Source organism: Aspergillus aculeatinus (assembly GCF_003184765.1).
Source record: "Aspergillus aculeatinus CBS 121060 unplaced genomic scaffold BO66scaffold_22, whole genome shotgun sequence".
In the NCBI taxonomy this organism is placed as follows: domain Eukaryota; kingdom Fungi; phylum Ascomycota; class Eurotiomycetes; order Eurotiales; family Aspergillaceae; genus Aspergillus; species Aspergillus aculeatinus.
In genome coordinates, this window is record NW_020291491.1 from 416,290 (window position 1) to 432,045 (window position 15,756).

The 15,756-nt window shown below is 53.9% G+C and overlaps 5 protein-coding genes across 5 annotated transcripts; 2 read left to right on the top strand and 3 right to left on the bottom strand.

Moving 5' to 3' along the window:
• Window positions 1–1,936: 1,936 nt before the first annotated feature.
• On the bottom strand, window positions 1,937–5,555 carry BO66DRAFT_420301 (MCM DNA helicase complex subunit MCM4). The gene is made up of 5 exons (XM_025649866.1): window positions 5,047–5,555; window positions 4,114–4,989; window positions 3,988–4,059; window positions 2,741–3,933; window positions 1,937–2,685 (listed from the first exon to the last, which is right to left on the bottom strand). The coding sequence occupies exons 1-5, from the start codon at window positions 5,396–5,398 to the stop codon at window positions 2,098–2,100; spliced, it is 3,081 nt and encodes a 1,026-aa protein (XP_025504415.1). The 5' UTR covers window positions 5,399–5,555; the 3' UTR covers window positions 1,937–2,097.
• Window positions 5,556–6,425: 870 nt separating this feature from the next.
• BO66DRAFT_373740 (putative DUF221 domain protein) lies at window positions 6,426–10,798 on the top strand. Its single transcript, XM_025645559.1, has 3 exons — window positions 6,426–6,919; window positions 6,978–9,463; window positions 9,521–10,798. The coding sequence occupies exons 1-3, from the start codon at window positions 6,756–6,758 to the stop codon at window positions 10,546–10,548; spliced, it is 3,678 nt and encodes a 1,225-aa protein (XP_025504416.1). The 5' UTR covers window positions 6,426–6,755; the 3' UTR covers window positions 10,549–10,798.
• Window positions 10,799–10,846: 48 nt separating this feature from the next.
• On the bottom strand, window positions 10,847–12,499 carry rmt2 (protein-arginine N5-methyltransferase). Its single transcript, XM_025652844.1, has 2 exons — window positions 12,409–12,499; window positions 10,847–12,248 (listed from the first exon to the last, which is right to left on the bottom strand). The coding sequence occupies exon 2, from the start codon at window positions 12,212–12,214 to the stop codon at window positions 10,889–10,891; it is 1,326 nt and encodes a 441-aa protein (XP_025504417.1). The 5' UTR covers window positions 12,215–12,248; window positions 12,409–12,499; the 3' UTR covers window positions 10,847–10,888.
• Window positions 12,500–12,677: 178 nt separating this feature from the next.
• BO66DRAFT_391720 (prohibitin subunit PHB2) lies at window positions 12,678–14,060 on the bottom strand. Its single transcript, XM_025647322.1, has 4 exons — window positions 13,817–14,060; window positions 13,677–13,745; window positions 13,258–13,613; window positions 12,678–13,197 (listed from the first exon to the last, which is right to left on the bottom strand). Exons 1-4 carry the CDS (start codon window positions 13,989–13,991, stop codon window positions 12,874–12,876), a joined length of 924 nt encoding a protein of 307 aa, XP_025504418.1. The 5' UTR covers window positions 13,992–14,060; the 3' UTR covers window positions 12,678–12,873.
• A 128-nt stretch (window positions 14,061–14,188) lies between these two features.
• BO66DRAFT_391722 (putative polyadenylation factor subunit CstF64) lies at window positions 14,189–15,620 on the top strand. Its single transcript, XM_025647323.1, has 3 exons — window positions 14,189–14,281; window positions 14,410–15,419; window positions 15,481–15,620. Exons 1-2 carry the CDS (start codon window positions 14,227–14,229, stop codon window positions 15,312–15,314), a joined length of 960 nt encoding a protein of 319 aa, XP_025504419.1. The 5' UTR covers window positions 14,189–14,226; the 3' UTR covers window positions 15,315–15,419; window positions 15,481–15,620.
• The last annotated feature ends 136 nt before the right edge of the window (window positions 15,621–15,756 follow it).

Consider the following 15,756-nt stretch of genomic DNA (forward strand, 5'->3'; position numbering starts at 1 on the left):
TCTCGAAGGCGACAAAGACCACGGTAAATTGGCCACATTAATCGACCGAAGTGGCAGTTGGTTGCGCGGACTCTCGGGAGTGGTGTTGTTTGAGTTGACCAGTAAACTAGGTAGGGGACTACATCTCAACTAGGTAAAGCATTAGAGAGGCGAGTATACTAAGTGATAGTGTCAAATCGTTTGCTCATGGATTGTCAGCCAGTCGATTTAGCAGGTGCTGCTCTAAACCAGGGCGCTTTGCTGCCTTAGGTTTAGCCCGAGTCGACACGAGGTTTGCAGCTCTTCTCCACCCGCTGCCCTTGCCGTCCCATTCTCATTCTTCTTCTCTTTTCCCAGCTGGTAGATTCGATATAGCACTGTCTTCTGTCGAATTGTACAATCCGGCAAATGACTCGACTAGCCCCCGTGGGCCTTGAAAAGCCCTCTTGCATGAACAGAGTCCATTCGCACGGCGCAAAAACTGCTCTGGGGTCCTGTTCTATCTCGGAATAGCCGAGCACTATATATATTTGACTCACCTGGATTATTACTTAAAGGTTGTTGCCCGTGTCTCTCCTCGCCTGGCTAGACCGATCGGCTCCGATGCAAAGGACTAGAACTCATAAAATCACCAATGAAGATGGGTAGCGATGCTAACCGGGTACTAGACTACGGCAGTGGCTAACTTAACATGCAGCTAGCAGGATAGATTCTGCAATTTATCCCACCAGGCTATAATACCGAGATTGATATTGGTAGAACTTGAGACTGTAGTCTAGTTTCCCCCACACTAGCGAGCCACCTGTTTCAATCAGCAAGCAGGCCGGTGTTTGAGTGTGGTTCGGGGACTGGCCCAACAGCACTGGACCATTGAGGCACGTGCTCTTTGGCCGGATTGGAATCTTGACTGGGCAGTGACGCCGGCGCCCGGCACAAGCAGCGCAGCGTCCCAACCGAGAATGTGTCTGTCCATCAGTGATGCCGACTTTGCATGGTCGTGAGATGGTGCACATATCAGAAAGTTAATTGCATCATCTACAGGGCGTGCATCAGCCCTGCGGTGAGATCGAGGATAGTCCTTCAGCCACCGCCGCGTAGGTCAATAGACATGTAAGTAACCGTAAGTCCCTGCATCGGCCTGGTACGATCTAGGCTTCGCTGGGCATAATTCCTCCAATCGGTCCCAACTGTTGCGCATGCTTAGCATCCCGAGGAGATAATCATGTCCAGGAAGCCATCGCCGAGTGCCTGTAACCCCAACAATCATGGCTCAACTCGTAGTGTCGGAATAATTACATCCAGCGCCAACAAAGAAAAAAGAAACCAACAGAGCGGAAAAGGACAAGCCTCATCATAGAATAGTTTCTCGTTTGTGCTAATGAGTTATGGCTTGTCAATCTCCGCAGAATCCACCGCAGCCCGAAGCATCAACCGGCCGGTTGCCTGAGGCTGAGTCTACATTGTAAAGCTTTGACCAGACCAACTCTTGATTAAACCCACGATCTATGGGAATGATTATGACACTTTGTCGAAGTGTGTTTAAACACCCTAAGCGACCCCAAGAAATATAGGTTGAAACACCTAGCTTTCCCAGCATTTGTCGAGCCTGGTCATACAGAAGTACGTTGTGGCCTGAGGTGTCAACTGACTATTGCAGACTACCAAGTCCTTGTATATCCTCTTAGCCAACAGAAGGGATGGTGTAATGGTACCAGCATCGCATACTCCTGGACTGCAGTGGGAATATAGACTCGGCTAGAGGTCCAGGCACCATACCCTGCACTCCTAGTCACCTATCCCGGGGTCCTCGGACAAGGGTGATACTGCAGCTTCGGAGCGTTCAACAATCCTTCTTGACGGGATTGGACGAGTACGATTTTGTACTGTGACTCGTGAGATAGGCGTTACACGGTACCAGGCTTTATGTGAATTATTAAGATTTTGTATGATTGACCAAGGAATAGTCGCACCCTAAATTATGTAAACATGCTCAGAATATGAACAGACACCAGGCGCCATCCTCCCATTGCAAGCGACTAACACAAACCACACCTATCCGAGAAGCTATCTAGTCCGTTGCATCATGTTTCTCATCAACTAGTCGCCCTTGTATGGCGCTCAGGGCAGAGCTCCGGCGGCGCGTCGGATACTGCGTCGCGGACCATCACCCAGGATATTGACCGCGCCCTCCGTCTCCAATGCACGGACAGCATCGTTGAATTGGGCGTTATCCACGCCGGCACTGCTCTGCTCGTTCAGAACACGGTAGACCTCGGCCCAGCGGGCGCCGCCGGTGGATCCGGCCAGCTCATCGACCACGGCGAGCACGCCACGCTTGATCGCCTCGCGATTGCGCCGCTCACTGGCGCTGGTACCTTCGGTCAGCAGACCCATGTCAATGAGACCGGTACGGGCGTCCGTCGCGGCTTGCTTGATGGCCGACCGGATCAAACGCACTGCTTCCTCCACATCGTCCGCCGTGACTTCAGTTGCCAAGCGCATACGTGCGTGAGCCTCGGAGAGACGAATCATCGATTCGAGTTGACGGGTGGTGGCTGTGATACGGCGGTCTGCCGACCGAATGTCGTCACCCAATTTACGCATGTTGACATAGGCGTCGGAGAGCGCTTTGCCCGCAGCTGGGGTGAGCACTGGGTGCACCCGAGTTTTGGCGTAGGTGATGTAGGCCGTCAGGAATTCAACCGGCTGCGAGTTGCATTGTTAGTAATAATACCCGATGAAGAAGTGGACTCCAACTTACCAAGATTTCTTCGTTGCTTGCATTCTCCGGCTTGTCTTCCAGGTACATGTTGACCAAGTGCTTAGCCAGCCTGCGGTCTTCCTGCTCATCGGTCCGATCCAGAACAAGATACACCAGGTCAAATCTAGAAAGGAGCGTAGGGGGCAAGTCGATGTTCTGGGGAACGGGGAGATTGGGATTATAGCGACTGCCGATCGGGTTGGCCGAAGCCAGAATACTGGTACGAGCATTGAGGGTGGTAATGATACCAGCCTTGGCAACTGAGACGGTTTGCTGCTCCATGACTTCGTGCAGAACTGACCGCGTCGATTCGTTCATCTTATCAAACTCGTCGATGCAGCAAATACCGCCGTCAGAGAGAACCAAAGCACCAGACTCAAGAACCATCTGGCGAGTCTCGGGATCACGAGTCACATAAGCTGTAAGACCGACAGCCGAGGAACCTTTGCCGCTGGTATAGACACCGCGTGGGGCGATCTTGTGAACATAACGAAGAAGCTGTGATTTGGAAGTGGAGGGATCACCGCAGAGCAAGACATTGATGTCGCCACGATAGCGTGGGTTACCTCCTTTTTCGAAAGTCTTGTTGGTGCCTCCAAACATCTGGAGCAGGATGCCCTTCTTAACATCATCCATTTCGTAGACACTAGGTGCCAGGGAGCGTGACAGCAGCTCATAGATGTCGGGCCGGGTGGCAGTTCGCTTGATCTTCTCCTCCTCTTCAGCTGTGATCTTGCGTACCTGCTCAGAGTCCCCAGCAGCTTGTTCCGAAAGCTCTTGTTCGACAGTGGAAGCATCGATACCCAGCTTCTTGCGATCAATTTTCTGCACGTGCAAGACGTCCACATAGGTCTTGAAAAGAGTCTTCTGGGTCCGCTGGCGAGGATTTACGCGCACAGGATTGCATCGGAAGATACCAGTAACCTCAACACGATCACCAGCTTTGCAGACATCGACCAGCTCGTCGTACACGCACAAGGAAACAGAGTGGGGCGTTTGTCCATCAGGGATACTGTCGGGAGTTTCTTGGAGTTTGATCACCTGCTTGTCGGCAAAGGCACAGCGGTTGTGGATAAGCTGCATCGAGTTCTTGGCCTTGCAAATAGGGCGGGGACATTCGGCGGGCTCTGCAATCCTGCCACGATCGATATCGACCTGAACGCTGTGGTTGCAAATCTGACAGCGGAAGAAAGCTAGGGAAATATATTAGAAGGTTTGGTACGACCAACGTACGGGAAGCGGCTTACCCTCTTTCATGTCTGGGATGATAGGAGTGGTTCTGATGACCAGACCCTTGATGCTAATCAACTTATCCATGTCTGCGTCATGTCAGTATAGGGGAGCACAGTGACGAAAAGACGAACTGCACATACCAGCAGGGTCAAGATCTCTCATGTTCACTGCAGAGTCAAGGCCAAAAGGCATAACCTTATACGAGTTCGATTCAACTTCCTGGACGAGGTCTTGGATTTCGGCCTGTGGGGGCCGGCCAGCATCACTCATGAGCGCATCGGAGCTGGGAACCGCAGGTGCGGAGCTCAAATCCCTTGACTGGTTCTGGCGGTGCCGGCTGTTACTCCGTTGGCGCTGCATCTCCTTACCTGCAAGCTCCACCATGACATCCTTGACAGTTTGATCCATCAGAGGAATAATTTCCTGCGGATATGCGTGCAATTGGTGCCATAGCTTGAGCGTTGAGGGGTATGCTTTGAGATTCTTGACGTCCAAGTTGAGGTTGGTGACACCGAGTTGACGCATTGTGTTCAGCATGGTGATGTATTCCCTCTCTTCAGCAGCCTTGCCCATCGTCCGAGTTTCGTTCTCGGATGCACCTTCCGCCCAGAGACGATATTTCGTAGCGAAGTTGTAAATGAAGTTCTTGAAGGCGGACATCGAGTCTTGGATGGAAATGTTGGTTCCCCAAATTACACGAGTGGAGCTGCCACCAAGAGCCTCCGCCTCGGAGGTGTCTGGGTGAATGTTGGAGAAGGTCGCATCGGAGCGCGGCTCAGCATCGGCGGTGGGCACACCATTGGCGTCGACGAAGATTCTGCGGCGGCGACTTGGGGTCGAACCAAAGCCGCCCGAATGAAGGTCATTGCGACGAGAGACTCCACGATTGCCATCTGTGACTGATCTAGAAGATACGAAAAGACCGCTGCTGCTGCTAGGGAAATCCGACCGCTCTGCCCGACGACCGAGAGAACGGGTCGGGCTGGAGCTAGAGACGTAACGGATGGGAGATGAATCTGTTTCAATTGTGAGCAGACCGCAGGACGCCTAGAATAAATGGCGACAAGTAGTACCTCTGATAGCAGCAGCGTTTCCCCGAGGCGTGATTTCGACATCCTCCATTGTCGAAGATGCCCGGACAGGTGAGCTAGGCTCTTCCATACCGAGATTGGGCGTCTCTGCGCTGCTGTTCGCCTTCATCGGGGATGATTGGAAGAACATCGGCGACGATGATGGAACGGGGCCGTCACCCCGTAACCGCCTCGAGGCACGGGGAGTTGTCTGCGACTGATCATCTCTGGGAGGAGGGCTGCTGGTCTGAGGTTGTTGTTGGGATCGGGTTGAGCGGGTTGAGCGGGCAGGAGAGGAGATGGTCGAATCTCTGGCCGAGCGACCTCTGCGACGATTAGGCGCTGGAGAAGACATGTTGATGTCTGGTCCTGTGAAGTGGTATTTTTTATCAAGAAAAGGACTGACAGTCGGGAGGGGAAGTGTGGACAAAATGGAGACAAGTGCAAAAGGGATAGTGGAGGAGGGTGGAAGTTGGTTGCTACGGCAGAGTCAGTAACAATTTCCAGGTGGGCCTTTTGCGGAAGGAGAAAATGATTTCAACAACCACTGGCACAATCAATCCACTCTCTTGGGGGAAGGCGGACGCGCTTCGACGCGACCACCGCGTAAAGAGGTTTCTTCTTTGGGCCTGCGCGCCGCAAGAGCCCGGATGAGCCACATGACCTTAGTCACGGTGGCTGGTGCCCCTGAAAAATTAGGGCTGAAGTGCACCGCCACACTAGCCCCATCATTTTCGTCAATCATGCAGCCCCTTGCTGTTTGCGGTAAGGTCAGGGATTTACCTAGTAGCCTGAGCCTGAGTCCCCTCTCTGGGTCGCCCTGGCGGGATAAAGACACTTCCCTTTGAGGTAAACATCAACACAGCTTGAATCAATCAATGAACAATGGCCCTACATCGAGTCTTTTCATTGTGCACGCAGTCTGTATAATTTGTTCGCCTGCTATTTTTGTCTCCGGCTGCTTTATGTCGACTACGCGCCTGCAACAATATTCAGGAATATGGTTCAATGCAAGCAACACGCTGGTAAGCACTCTCTCTGCTCTGCAAGCGAACTGTGACGTGGTGGAGCAACCAGCCAGGCGCCAGCCAGTTTCAGCAGGCGCTTGATGTCATTTCAAGGTGCGATCTTCTGTGGCCCGCAATCTCCCTCCCACCCCCCCTCTTCCACTTCCCACCAATCCAGCGGCATTTCCCCTTCTCTTTACCAGTGGCGCATCTTCCCTGTTCATCTGGGGCCCTGGATCAACACCTGAATGGACAATGGGGTGGTGGTGGGTGCCACTGTTGTCATGCCTGCACCTGCAACACGTTTTTCTTTCTTATTATTGATTCTTTTTTCACCCTTAATGCTACCCTTTTATTAGATCACCCCCCGGATCTCGAAAACCGCTGGTACCACCACACTTAACCGAACAGGCTTTCTTTCACCTCCTTCACTCTCATTGACTCGCTGTTCTCTAGATCGCCCCTCCTGCGCTGATTGGTCTCCGACTACCGCCGTGTAATGGCATCTTAACTTCGCTGCGGTGACGTTGAACTCTTCCTGCTTGACAATCCACCACTTGAGCTACACGATGTGCCACTGTTGCATGTCAACCTCGCCTGATTATTTACAACTTTTATCTTCTCATCCGTCCCCTGCTCGTGACAACGTTTAAATCTACCAACATCAACTGACCTCTGTGGAGGCGATCGTCGCTTGCTTCAACCATGGGCGATTTGGGGTCGGCGCTGGAGCATGCGGGCGGCACAGGCAAGAACAAGGAAGGCATTTCGATCGGGACTTTTCTCGCATCCCTTGCCACTGCCCTCGTCGTCTTCGCAATTGAATTTCTCCTCTTCATGCTTCTCAAAGGGAAGCTGACCCGCATCTAGTATGTATGCTCAAATCCGTTCCAGAGAGCCGACGTGCTAACATGCGAACTCTCTTAGCCAACCGAGAACATACTTGGTACCTGACAGAGAACGTACTCAACCTTCCCCACCAGGACTTTTCCGATGGATCGGTCCTGTCTTTCGCACCTCAAGTTCAGAATTCATACAGAAGTGCGGCCTGGATGCCTACTTCTTCCTACGATACCTGCGCATGCTACTAAAGATCTTTCTGCCCTTGGGCTGTCTTTTACTACCCGTCCTGATTCCGCTAAACAAAGTCGGCGGTAAAGATACGAACTTCAAGAATGGAACCGACGAAGGCGGCGGTCGGTGGAATGTCACTGGACTGGATCAATTAGCGTGGGGTAATGTGACCCCGGAGCACACATCGCGATACTGGGCACATTTAGTCATGGCGGTTATCGTCATTTTCTATGTCTGCGCAGTCTTCTTCGACGAGCTGAGACACTACATTCGTCTTCGACAGGCGTACCTAACTTCACCCCAGCATCGACTTCGTGCTTCTGCCACCACTGTTCTGGTGACTGCCATTCCAGAAGGCTGGCTCTCGGTGAGAGCGCTAGAACAACTATATGACGTCTTCCCAGGGGGTATTCGGAACATTTGGATCAATCGCAATTTCGACGATCTGCACGAAAAGGTGAAGGAGCGAGACAAGCTGGCCTTGAAGCTCGAGGCTGCGGAAACGGAGTTGATCATGAACTGCAAGAAGGCCCAGCTCAAACAAAGCAAGGCTGCCGCGAAAAAGGCCGGGCTTGACCCAAACTCAGTGGAGACTCAAGAAAGAAAGGCCGCTGAGAGGAAGGCATCGCAGTTAGCCATGCACGCTGGCATTAGCTCCGGAAACCCACATCAAGCCCATACGTTGGATCAGATCCTACATCGCAATACAGGAGAGAGTATTCAAGAGGAGCCTAGGAAGAAGAAGCTGCTCTTCAACCCCTTGGATCCCGCGCTAGAAGCAGCAGGTGCTGTTGGCCAAGGCGTGGAAAAACTGGGAAAGTCTGTTCTGGGAGGTTTCCGAAAATGGGAGCATGGTATTGACGATAAGCTGACTCGAACTGGAGGGTTCGTACCTGAGAGCAGCGGTGCTGCTTACAATGGCCACGTTGCTCCACCTGCCAGCCATGCCAGCCGTGAGGACCCCTTGTCTTGGTCAGGAGATATTCATGACGAACCTGAACCACTCCATGAGAACGAGGCGGATGTAGCGGAGATCAGGCCCGAAGCCTCTAGGCCCGAAGCCTCTAGGCCCGAGTCATCGAGGCCCGGAACCTCTTCTCATCCGAAGCGGCCAGTCTGGAAAAGTCGGGGCTCCGGCAACTCTAAATTTAGCAAGAGGAGCAACACTTCTGAGCCCGATGAACTTCCGTTAACAGCCCCCGAGTCGCCTGTTGAGCGGGCATCGAGCTCTGAGTCCGACAGAAGCCAGTCGTTGAAGGAGAAACGTACCGAAGATTCAATCCCTCATGGAAAAGAGGGGGATGAAGTGGAGGAACATGAATATCCACTGGCTTACAATGAGGGCTATGATAACGAAGACTTTGGAGAGCCAGTTTGGAAAAAATACATTCAAGAAAAGAAGCGCCCGACCATGCGGCTGCCAATCTTTAGCTGGATGCCATCTCTGTGGCTTATAGGCAAAAAGGTCGACATTATTGACTACTGCCGCAAAGAGCTGGCTCGGCTGAATTTGGAGATTGAGATTGACCAGCAGCATCCCGAGCGATTCCCTCTCATGAACTCCGCCTTCATCCAGTTCAATCACCAGGTGGCGGCTCATATGGCATGTCAGGCAGTCAGCCACCATGTTCCCAAGCAAATGGCGCCTCGCATTGTTGAGATTTCGCCGGACGATGTCATCTGGGATAACATGTCAATGAAATGGTGGGAACGGTATCTGAGGACATTCGGAATTATCACTCTGGTTTGCGCCATGGTTGTAGGATGGGCAATTCCCGTTGCCTTCACGGGTCTTCTCTCGCAGCTAACATACCTCGAAGAAGCTTTTACTTGGCTGTCCTGGATTTCCAAGTTACCAGCTTGGGTCATCTCGGCAGTACAGGGTGTTTTACCTGCACTCTTTCTTGCAATTCTCATGGCAATCTTGCCTCTTATCCTACGCTTTCTCAGTCGGACCCAAGGTCTTCACACTGGTATGGCGGTCGAATTAACGGTCCAGGCCTATTACTTTGCGTTCTTATTTGTGCAACTGTTCCTGGTCGTCACTATTTCGTCCAGTTTCTCGACTATCATCAGTAACGTCACCGATGTCACCAGCTGGCCAGAACTTCTAGCACAGAACATTCCCTCGTCCAGTAACTACTTCTTCTCATACATGATTCTACAGGCCATGTCTGTGAGTGCGGGAGCATTGGTTCAGATCGTCAATCTGATAAGCTGGTTCATTCTCGCGCCGATTTTCGATAAGACAGCCAGAAAGAAGTGGGCGCGTACAACCAACCTGAATCAGATGCAATGGGGCACTTTCTTCCCCGTTTACACTACCCTTGCTTCAATCGGTATGTTTGTCTCAGCTTGTGCTAAGGCTAGCCACTTACTAACAGATGGTCTCGCAGGCTTGATTTACTGTGTCGTTGCGCCCCTCATTCTGGTCTTCAATGTTATCACATTCGGTCTTTTCTGGTTTGTCTACAGATACAATACTCTCTACGTGACCAAGTTCCGCTTTGACACGGGAGGTCTGCTTTTCCCGCGGGCAGTTAGCCAGTTGTTCACCGGTCTGTACATTATGGAGCTTGCTCTTATTGGCTTGTTCTTCTTGGTTCGCGACGAGAATGGGGATGTCGCATGCGAAGGTCAAGCAATCGTCATGATTGTGGTTTTGATCCTTACCATAGGGTTTCAGCTTCTTTTAAGGGATGCTTTTGGCCCTCTGATCCGTTATCTGCCTATTACTTTGGAGGATGACGCCGTGCGTCGTGATGAAGAATTTGCGCGGGCTCAAAGGGCACGATTTGGTTTACACGATGATGAAGATTATGATCATCTGCCAGATGCCGTCGATCATCCGTTAGGCGATCAAGAAGAGGCGCAACGACAACGGGAAGCGAGTTCTCAGAACATCGAATTGAAGAATCTCGACTCGTCTCCCGAAAGAGACCACAAACACCACGGTCTACACATCCAGAAACCGAAGCTTGGACCGCATCGTGGGTCGTGGGCTGATCGCTCTCCGGACCGCCGATCCAAGTTCTACGGCGTCAACTCGGAGATGGCGGTTCCTAGCATTGAGCGGTTGCGGGAGAAGATCGCTCTCGACGCCGAAAACCAAGCTCCTCCCGCGCGCAACATGGGCCCAGCCTTGTTCTCCGGCATTCACGACGAGTTAGAGGATCTTACACCGGAGGAGCGCGACCAGCTCACTCAACGAGCCTTCCAGCACGAAGCTTTACGCGCGAAGCGACCCGTGATCTGGATTCCTCGAGACGACCTGGGCGTTAGTGATGATGAGATTTATCGGACCCAGCGATTCAGCAAACATATCTGGATCAGTAACGAGTACCAAGCACTGGATGGCAAGAGCCACACAATCTTTAGCCGCAGTCCGCCCGACTTCTCTGAGGTTGACCTCATTCAGCTATAGATGATGACCGTCAGGAACGGTTGATCTTATGACGCGATGAATCTCTTGCTTTCATGCCCTTCAGCGTTCTGTTTTACCTCGCGGTTTTTCTTTCTAGTTTTCTCATTTGGGCTATATGCATCACTGGGAGTCTTGGCAGCATTTTCCCGCCGCAAGCTCGAAGCAAGTGCACCATACAGGAGCATGCTCATCTTGTATATATTTAGATCCCTGCCTGTACGACTCTTAATCTGAGCTTAAAATACACCGCTTAGTTGTGAAGAACAAACGGGATAGTTGCATGTGTAGAAAGTGGGTCATCAAGACAATTCATTCCTATACGTAGATGTATACTGCTAATCTAGTCCATATATCTGCACAATGGCAGACGGTACTTCTCAATAGCCCAGTACGGCCGGCGCACCCCACTCCACTCGCCCTCCAGCGTCGGCACCTCGAACTCCTCCCAGTCGGCATCGAACCCGGCCTCGAGCAGATCAATCTCGACCACCTTCTGATAGACATCATAGCTGATCTGGCGATCGGCGCCCATCCCATTGAAGAAGCTCCACTTGCCCTCCTGCTCCAGCAACCCGATGACCTGCTCCGTGAAGAACTCGCGGAAATCCCCGTACGACTCGGCGAAGGTATCGTAGTAGATGGCGTCGAACATCTCGCCCTCGGCCACCAGCGCCGGCAGGATCTCCTGCCAGCGGCCCTCGTGGATCACGACTCCGGGCCGCTCGTGCCAGCCCTTGCGCTTCATCTCCGCCACGACCTCCGGGTGCGCCTCGACGATGTGGTGCGCCGCGGGGCTTTGGTCCTGGAAGAACCCGTCGACGATCCCCATCCCGTGGCCGATGTTGAGCACCCGCAGGCCCGGCGCCGGCAGCAGCGCCGCGGCGGATTTGCGCATGATCTCCGTCTCCCAGGCCATCATCACGCCGTTATGGTCCTGGTCGAGGAGGCGGTCGTGTTGGAAGGTCAGGCCGGAGTCCAGGTAACGGGATTGCGTGACGTCTGGGTTGGTGGTGGGTTCTTCGGTGGTGGTGGTGGTAGCAGCGCTGGCATCGACCAACTCCGGTACACCTTCCTGCTCTTCCTGCTCTTCCCCCTCCTGCTCCTGCTCCTCCTGTTCCCGCATTTCCTCATCCTCATCCTCATCCTCATCCTCATCATCCAAAGCCTCATATCCAAACCCATCCAACCGCCCTAGCAACAACTCCGCCCGCACCCCCGCATCCACAAGCGCCTCATACACCTCGCGCAGCCCCAACCGCCGCGCAATACACCCCGGCGTCTCCCCGTTGTTATCCAGATCATTCCAGATCGCGCCCTCCAGCAGCAAGAACCGCACCGTCTCCAGCGCGGCCTGCTCTACCTCTGCGCTGGGGGTGGCATTGCTGTTGTCCGCCGCTCCGTTCACAGTAGGCTGCTGCTCTGCATTGTCGTTGTCGTCGTCGTCGTCGTCGTCGTCGTCCGGCTCGCAGGCGGCCACGGCGGAGTGGAGCGGCGTGAGCCCCGTCTCCGGGTCGCGGGCGTTGACCGGGTTGGCGAGGGCGGGGGATGGGTTGGTGCGGATGAGGCGGCGGAGTTGTGGCAGGTCGTGCTGCGAGGCGGCCAGCAGCAGCTCTTGGATGTCGGTGTCGACGTTGATGGCGAGGTCGAGGTCGGGCGTGGGGTCCATTTTTGCTTTGTGTGTGTTTCTCCGGGTGGATGTTCTGTTTGGGATTTGTGAGTGTGCTGATAAGTTGGGTGGTTTCGATAAGAAGAGGGGAGGGGGAAGGGTTTTGGGCGAGGTAGTTATAGTATTGTCGAGCGGGAATGGGGTTGGATGCGATAGCCTTGCGGCGCATGGTTCTGCGAAGGGAAAGAGCTTACCTTCTTGTAACTTGCCGGAGGAGGAGATTTACAATCGAAGCAAGTCAATGTCTTGAGGTCTATGGCTGTAGATAGACCTCTGTTGTTGCGGGGAAGAAAAGTTTCAAGCTGCGATCTGAAAAAAAAATCCGCCCGCCGCTTTCGTTCCCCGCTGACGATCCCGCCGCGGGCACCAGTCGATGAGAACCGCTAGCGACTCAAAGGCTTTTTCTTAAGGGAAAAACTCAGGTTAGACCTACACAGTAGTCCATGCGGAACACAATGAAAAGAGAAGAGAAACTGTTCGCCTGGTTGCTCTGAGAATCCTGCAAATAACTGACTATTTGTACAAAAAACGTCCCCCCTCCATCTCCTTGGCCGCGCGCAACCTAGAATAGCGCCAAGGCCCTCGTTATAAGAAATAAACCCATTAGAGTCAAACAAATCCGATTGATCGCCTACCACCGGTCCATGCATCACTGGCCCTTACTGCTTATCCTCCCCTCCTGCATTCACGTTCAGACCCAGACCCTGCGAATCCAGGTACAACTTGTTCTTGCCGCTGTGCTCACCCAGGATCTGAGCGATGTGCCGGGCGTTCTCGATCTTACGCAGCTCAATGTAACTCTTGCTCTTCTTGATGGCATCGCCGATCAGCTCAGCAGAGCGGGCCTCACCCTGAGCGCGGACGATGAAGGCTTGCTTCTCTTGACGAGCCTTGTCAACCAGGAACGCAGCCCGCTGAGCTTCCTGCTGGGCGACTTGCTTGGCCTCGACGGCGGCGGTAAATTCGGGAGAGAAGGTAAGGTGCTGCAGTAGAGAAAAGCATTAGTGGGAGAACTGTTAATGTAAAAATGGCATATGACGTACCGTTAGAGAGACATCGTCCAGGGCGATGTTGAAGCGAGCAGCCCGACGGGCAAGGTTATCCCGGACAAGACGGGCAACGTTCTCACGCTGAGTGATAAGCTGACTGGCGTTGAACTGGGCCACCACACTCTTTAACACCTCGTTGACAATAGACGGCAGCACCCGCTCATCAAAGTCTTGGCCGAGAGTACGGTATATTTGAGGAAGAGCATCCACACGGGGTCTGGACAGGACACGGCAGGTGATGTTCACCATCTGCAAGTCCTTGGTGCCGGTGAGGGAGGCAATGTTGCGCGGCTTTGCGCGCACGTCATAGACAATCGGAGTCTCGACCCAGGGGATCCGGAAGTGGGTTCCTAGTTGGAACGAGTCCTATCAGCGGATGCAACCGGGAGAGTAGCTTCAAGAAATAGACGCACCTTCAGTGTAGATCTCCTTCTGCACACCACCAAAGCGGGAATACTTAATAGCACGGTGACCACCGTCGACTAGAACACCCATCCCGTTAGCTCAAAACAGCTTCCACAAGGCTACCCGGTTGAATTGCAGGCCTTCTCACCGTTGAACAGACAGTCAGAGGCCAGGAAGATAGCTCCAACACCGACAAGCAGGGCGCCTGCAGCTCCGAAGCCGCGTCCACCACCGCCGCCGCCAAATCGCTTGAGGTGAGGACCGCCGCGGTTCTGCAGGAGGACCTGAAGTCTCTCCCACTGCTCCCTAGGATTCTGAGACATGGTGAAAGATGAAAAGATGAGGGTGAATATGGTGGTATGAGCGAAGCGGAGGGGAAAAGAGAAGCCAACGGGGAAAGAGGCAGGATGGAGGGAAGTGGAAGTTCGCGGCAAATCGCCCGATTCTGACACCGCCTTGGCAGTTTTCCGTACAACATCATCTTTCCCGCTTTCCATTGTTTCGCGCTTTTCCCCTCTGTTCGACTGGCCGTCAAGACCTTCACCAAACACCGCAATCATGGCCCCGCAAAGAAATAACGGGACGAGTATCTTTCTGGGAAATATTCCCTACAGTATGTGCTCTGCCCCCTCCACCATGTCACCGAAGACACACAAATGCCAGCAGCTCAGCTCCCTCATACCCAGTCCATTGTCCCCGTCGAATATCTGCTGACCCGAACACCTTTCACAACCTCTCCAGACCTCACTGAGGAACAAATCAGAGACATCCTTGGTACCGCCGGCACCGTCACGAAGTTCCGTCTTATGATCAACCAGGAAACCGGCAAACCGAAGGGTTATGGATTCGCCGACTACGCCGACGCCGACTCCGCGGCCTCTGCGGTGCGCAACCTGAACGACTACGAGGTCATGGGTCGCAAGATCCGCGTCGACTGGCCCCATAACAACGAGAAGGACTCCGTGCCGCCCGAGTACCTCCACCAGAACAACGGCCCCGCGGGCGCTGCGGCGGGACAACAAGACGGCCTGGGCCTTGGCGGCGCCGGGGGAGCAGGCGGCGCGCAGCCCGCGCATGCGCCGCTGCCTCCTCTGCCCCCGGGCGTGGAGGTGCCGCCGCACCTGGATTGCCCCAACGCCATCTCGCAGACGCTCGCCTCCCTCCCTCCCAACCAGCTCCTTGATGTCCTCCAGCAGATGAAGTCCCTGGTCATGGCCGACCCCGCCCGCGCCACGGAGCTCCTCCGCCAGGCGCCCCAGCTCGCCTACGCCATCTTCCAGGCCTTGCTCCTCATGAACCTGGTCGATTACAGCGCCCTCGGCACGGTCGTAGAACAGGCCGCCGTGCAGACCGCCGCGGCTGCACCACCACCTCCCCCGGCCGCCGCCGCCGCCGCCGCGGCGCAAGCTTTCCAGAACTTCCCCGGCCAAGTGTCGACCCCGCCGATGGTCTCCGCGCCGTTCGGACAGCAGCAGCCTCCGCAGGCGGCGCCGCAACAGGCAGCCCCGCAGGCCATTCCCGGTCAGGAAGAGCTGCTGCAGCAAGTCCTGAGCATGCCGCAGGCCGCGATCGATGCGCTGCCCCCGATGGAACGCAGCCAGATCCTGCTCCTGCGTCAGCAGTTGATGCAGGGTGGGATGCGTTGATGATGACGATGATGACCAAATCCTGTCCTTTTCTTTTTTTGTTCTCGCTCTTCCAATTTCGGGCGGCATCGGTGGTACAGTTCTTTGTTTATTCAGAAAGAGCGTGTTAGTCTCCTTTCCTTTTGATCTTTCCAGCTCTACAACCAACTAATACCAGCGAAAACAGTGATATCGGCAGCAACAGCAGCAGTAGCAGCATCGTCTTACTTCGCTTTGTGTTTTCGCTTCGAAGGGCTGGCAACAAACCGGAATGGCGCAAATGGAGTGTCTTTTTCTCTCGTCCTTATGGGGGGTCCTGTTTTTTGGGGGGGGGTTCAATCTGTACTTCACATATCACTTCTTGCCTTGCAGACACTACCTATTTTTCATCAAGCGAGTTGTGGCAGATATCCGAAACGTTGAATTGTTTTTCTACCGGGTGGTCAGTAGACACAGACACAGA

Excerpts from the sequence above, each read along its gene's own strand:
- BO66DRAFT_420301 (XM_025649866.1), bottom strand. The coding sequence starts at position 5,398 with ATGTCTTCTCCAGCGCCTAATCGTCGCAGAGGTCGCTCGGCCAGAGAT. Across the intron at positions 4,990-5,046 it reads AAACGCTGCTGCTATCAGAG|ATTCATCTCCCATCCGTTAC; the intron begins GTACTACTTGTC and ends CAATTGAAACAG. Across the intron at positions 3,934-3,987 it reads CATCCCAGACATGAAAGAGG|CTTTCTTCCGCTGTCAGATT; the intron begins GTAAGCCGCTTC and ends ATATTTCCCTAG.
- BO66DRAFT_373740 (XM_025645559.1), top strand. The coding sequence starts at position 6,756 with ATGGGCGATTTGGGGTCGGCGCTGGAGCATGCGGGCGGCACAGGCAAG. Across the intron at positions 6,920-6,977 it reads GGGAAGCTGACCCGCATCTA|CCAACCGAGAACATACTTGG; the intron begins GTATGTATGCTC and ends GAACTCTCTTAG. Across the intron at positions 9,464-9,520 it reads CACTACCCTTGCTTCAATCG|GCTTGATTTACTGTGTCGTT; the intron begins GTATGTTTGTCT and ends ATGGTCTCGCAG.
- rmt2 (XM_025652844.1), bottom strand. The coding sequence starts at position 12,214 with ATGGACCCCACGCCCGACCTCGACCTCGCCATCAACGTCGACACCGAC.
- BO66DRAFT_391720 (XM_025647322.1), bottom strand. The coding sequence starts at position 13,991 with ATGTCTCAGAATCCTAGGGAGCAGTGGGAGAGACTTCAGGTCCTCCTG. Across the intron at positions 13,746-13,816 it reads CTCTGACTGTCTGTTCAACG|TCGACGGTGGTCACCGTGCT; the intron begins GTGAGAAGGCCT and ends TGGGTGTTCTAG. Across the intron at positions 13,614-13,676 it reads GAAGGAGATCTACACTGAAG|GAACCCACTTCCGGATCCCC; the intron begins GTGCGTCTATTT and ends CGTTCCAACTAG.
- BO66DRAFT_391722 (XM_025647323.1), top strand. The coding sequence starts at position 14,227 with ATGGCCCCGCAAAGAAATAACGGGACGAGTATCTTTCTGGGAAATATT. Across the intron at positions 14,282-14,409 it reads TCTGGGAAATATTCCCTACA|ACCTCACTGAGGAACAAATC; the intron begins GTATGTGCTCTG and ends CAACCTCTCCAG.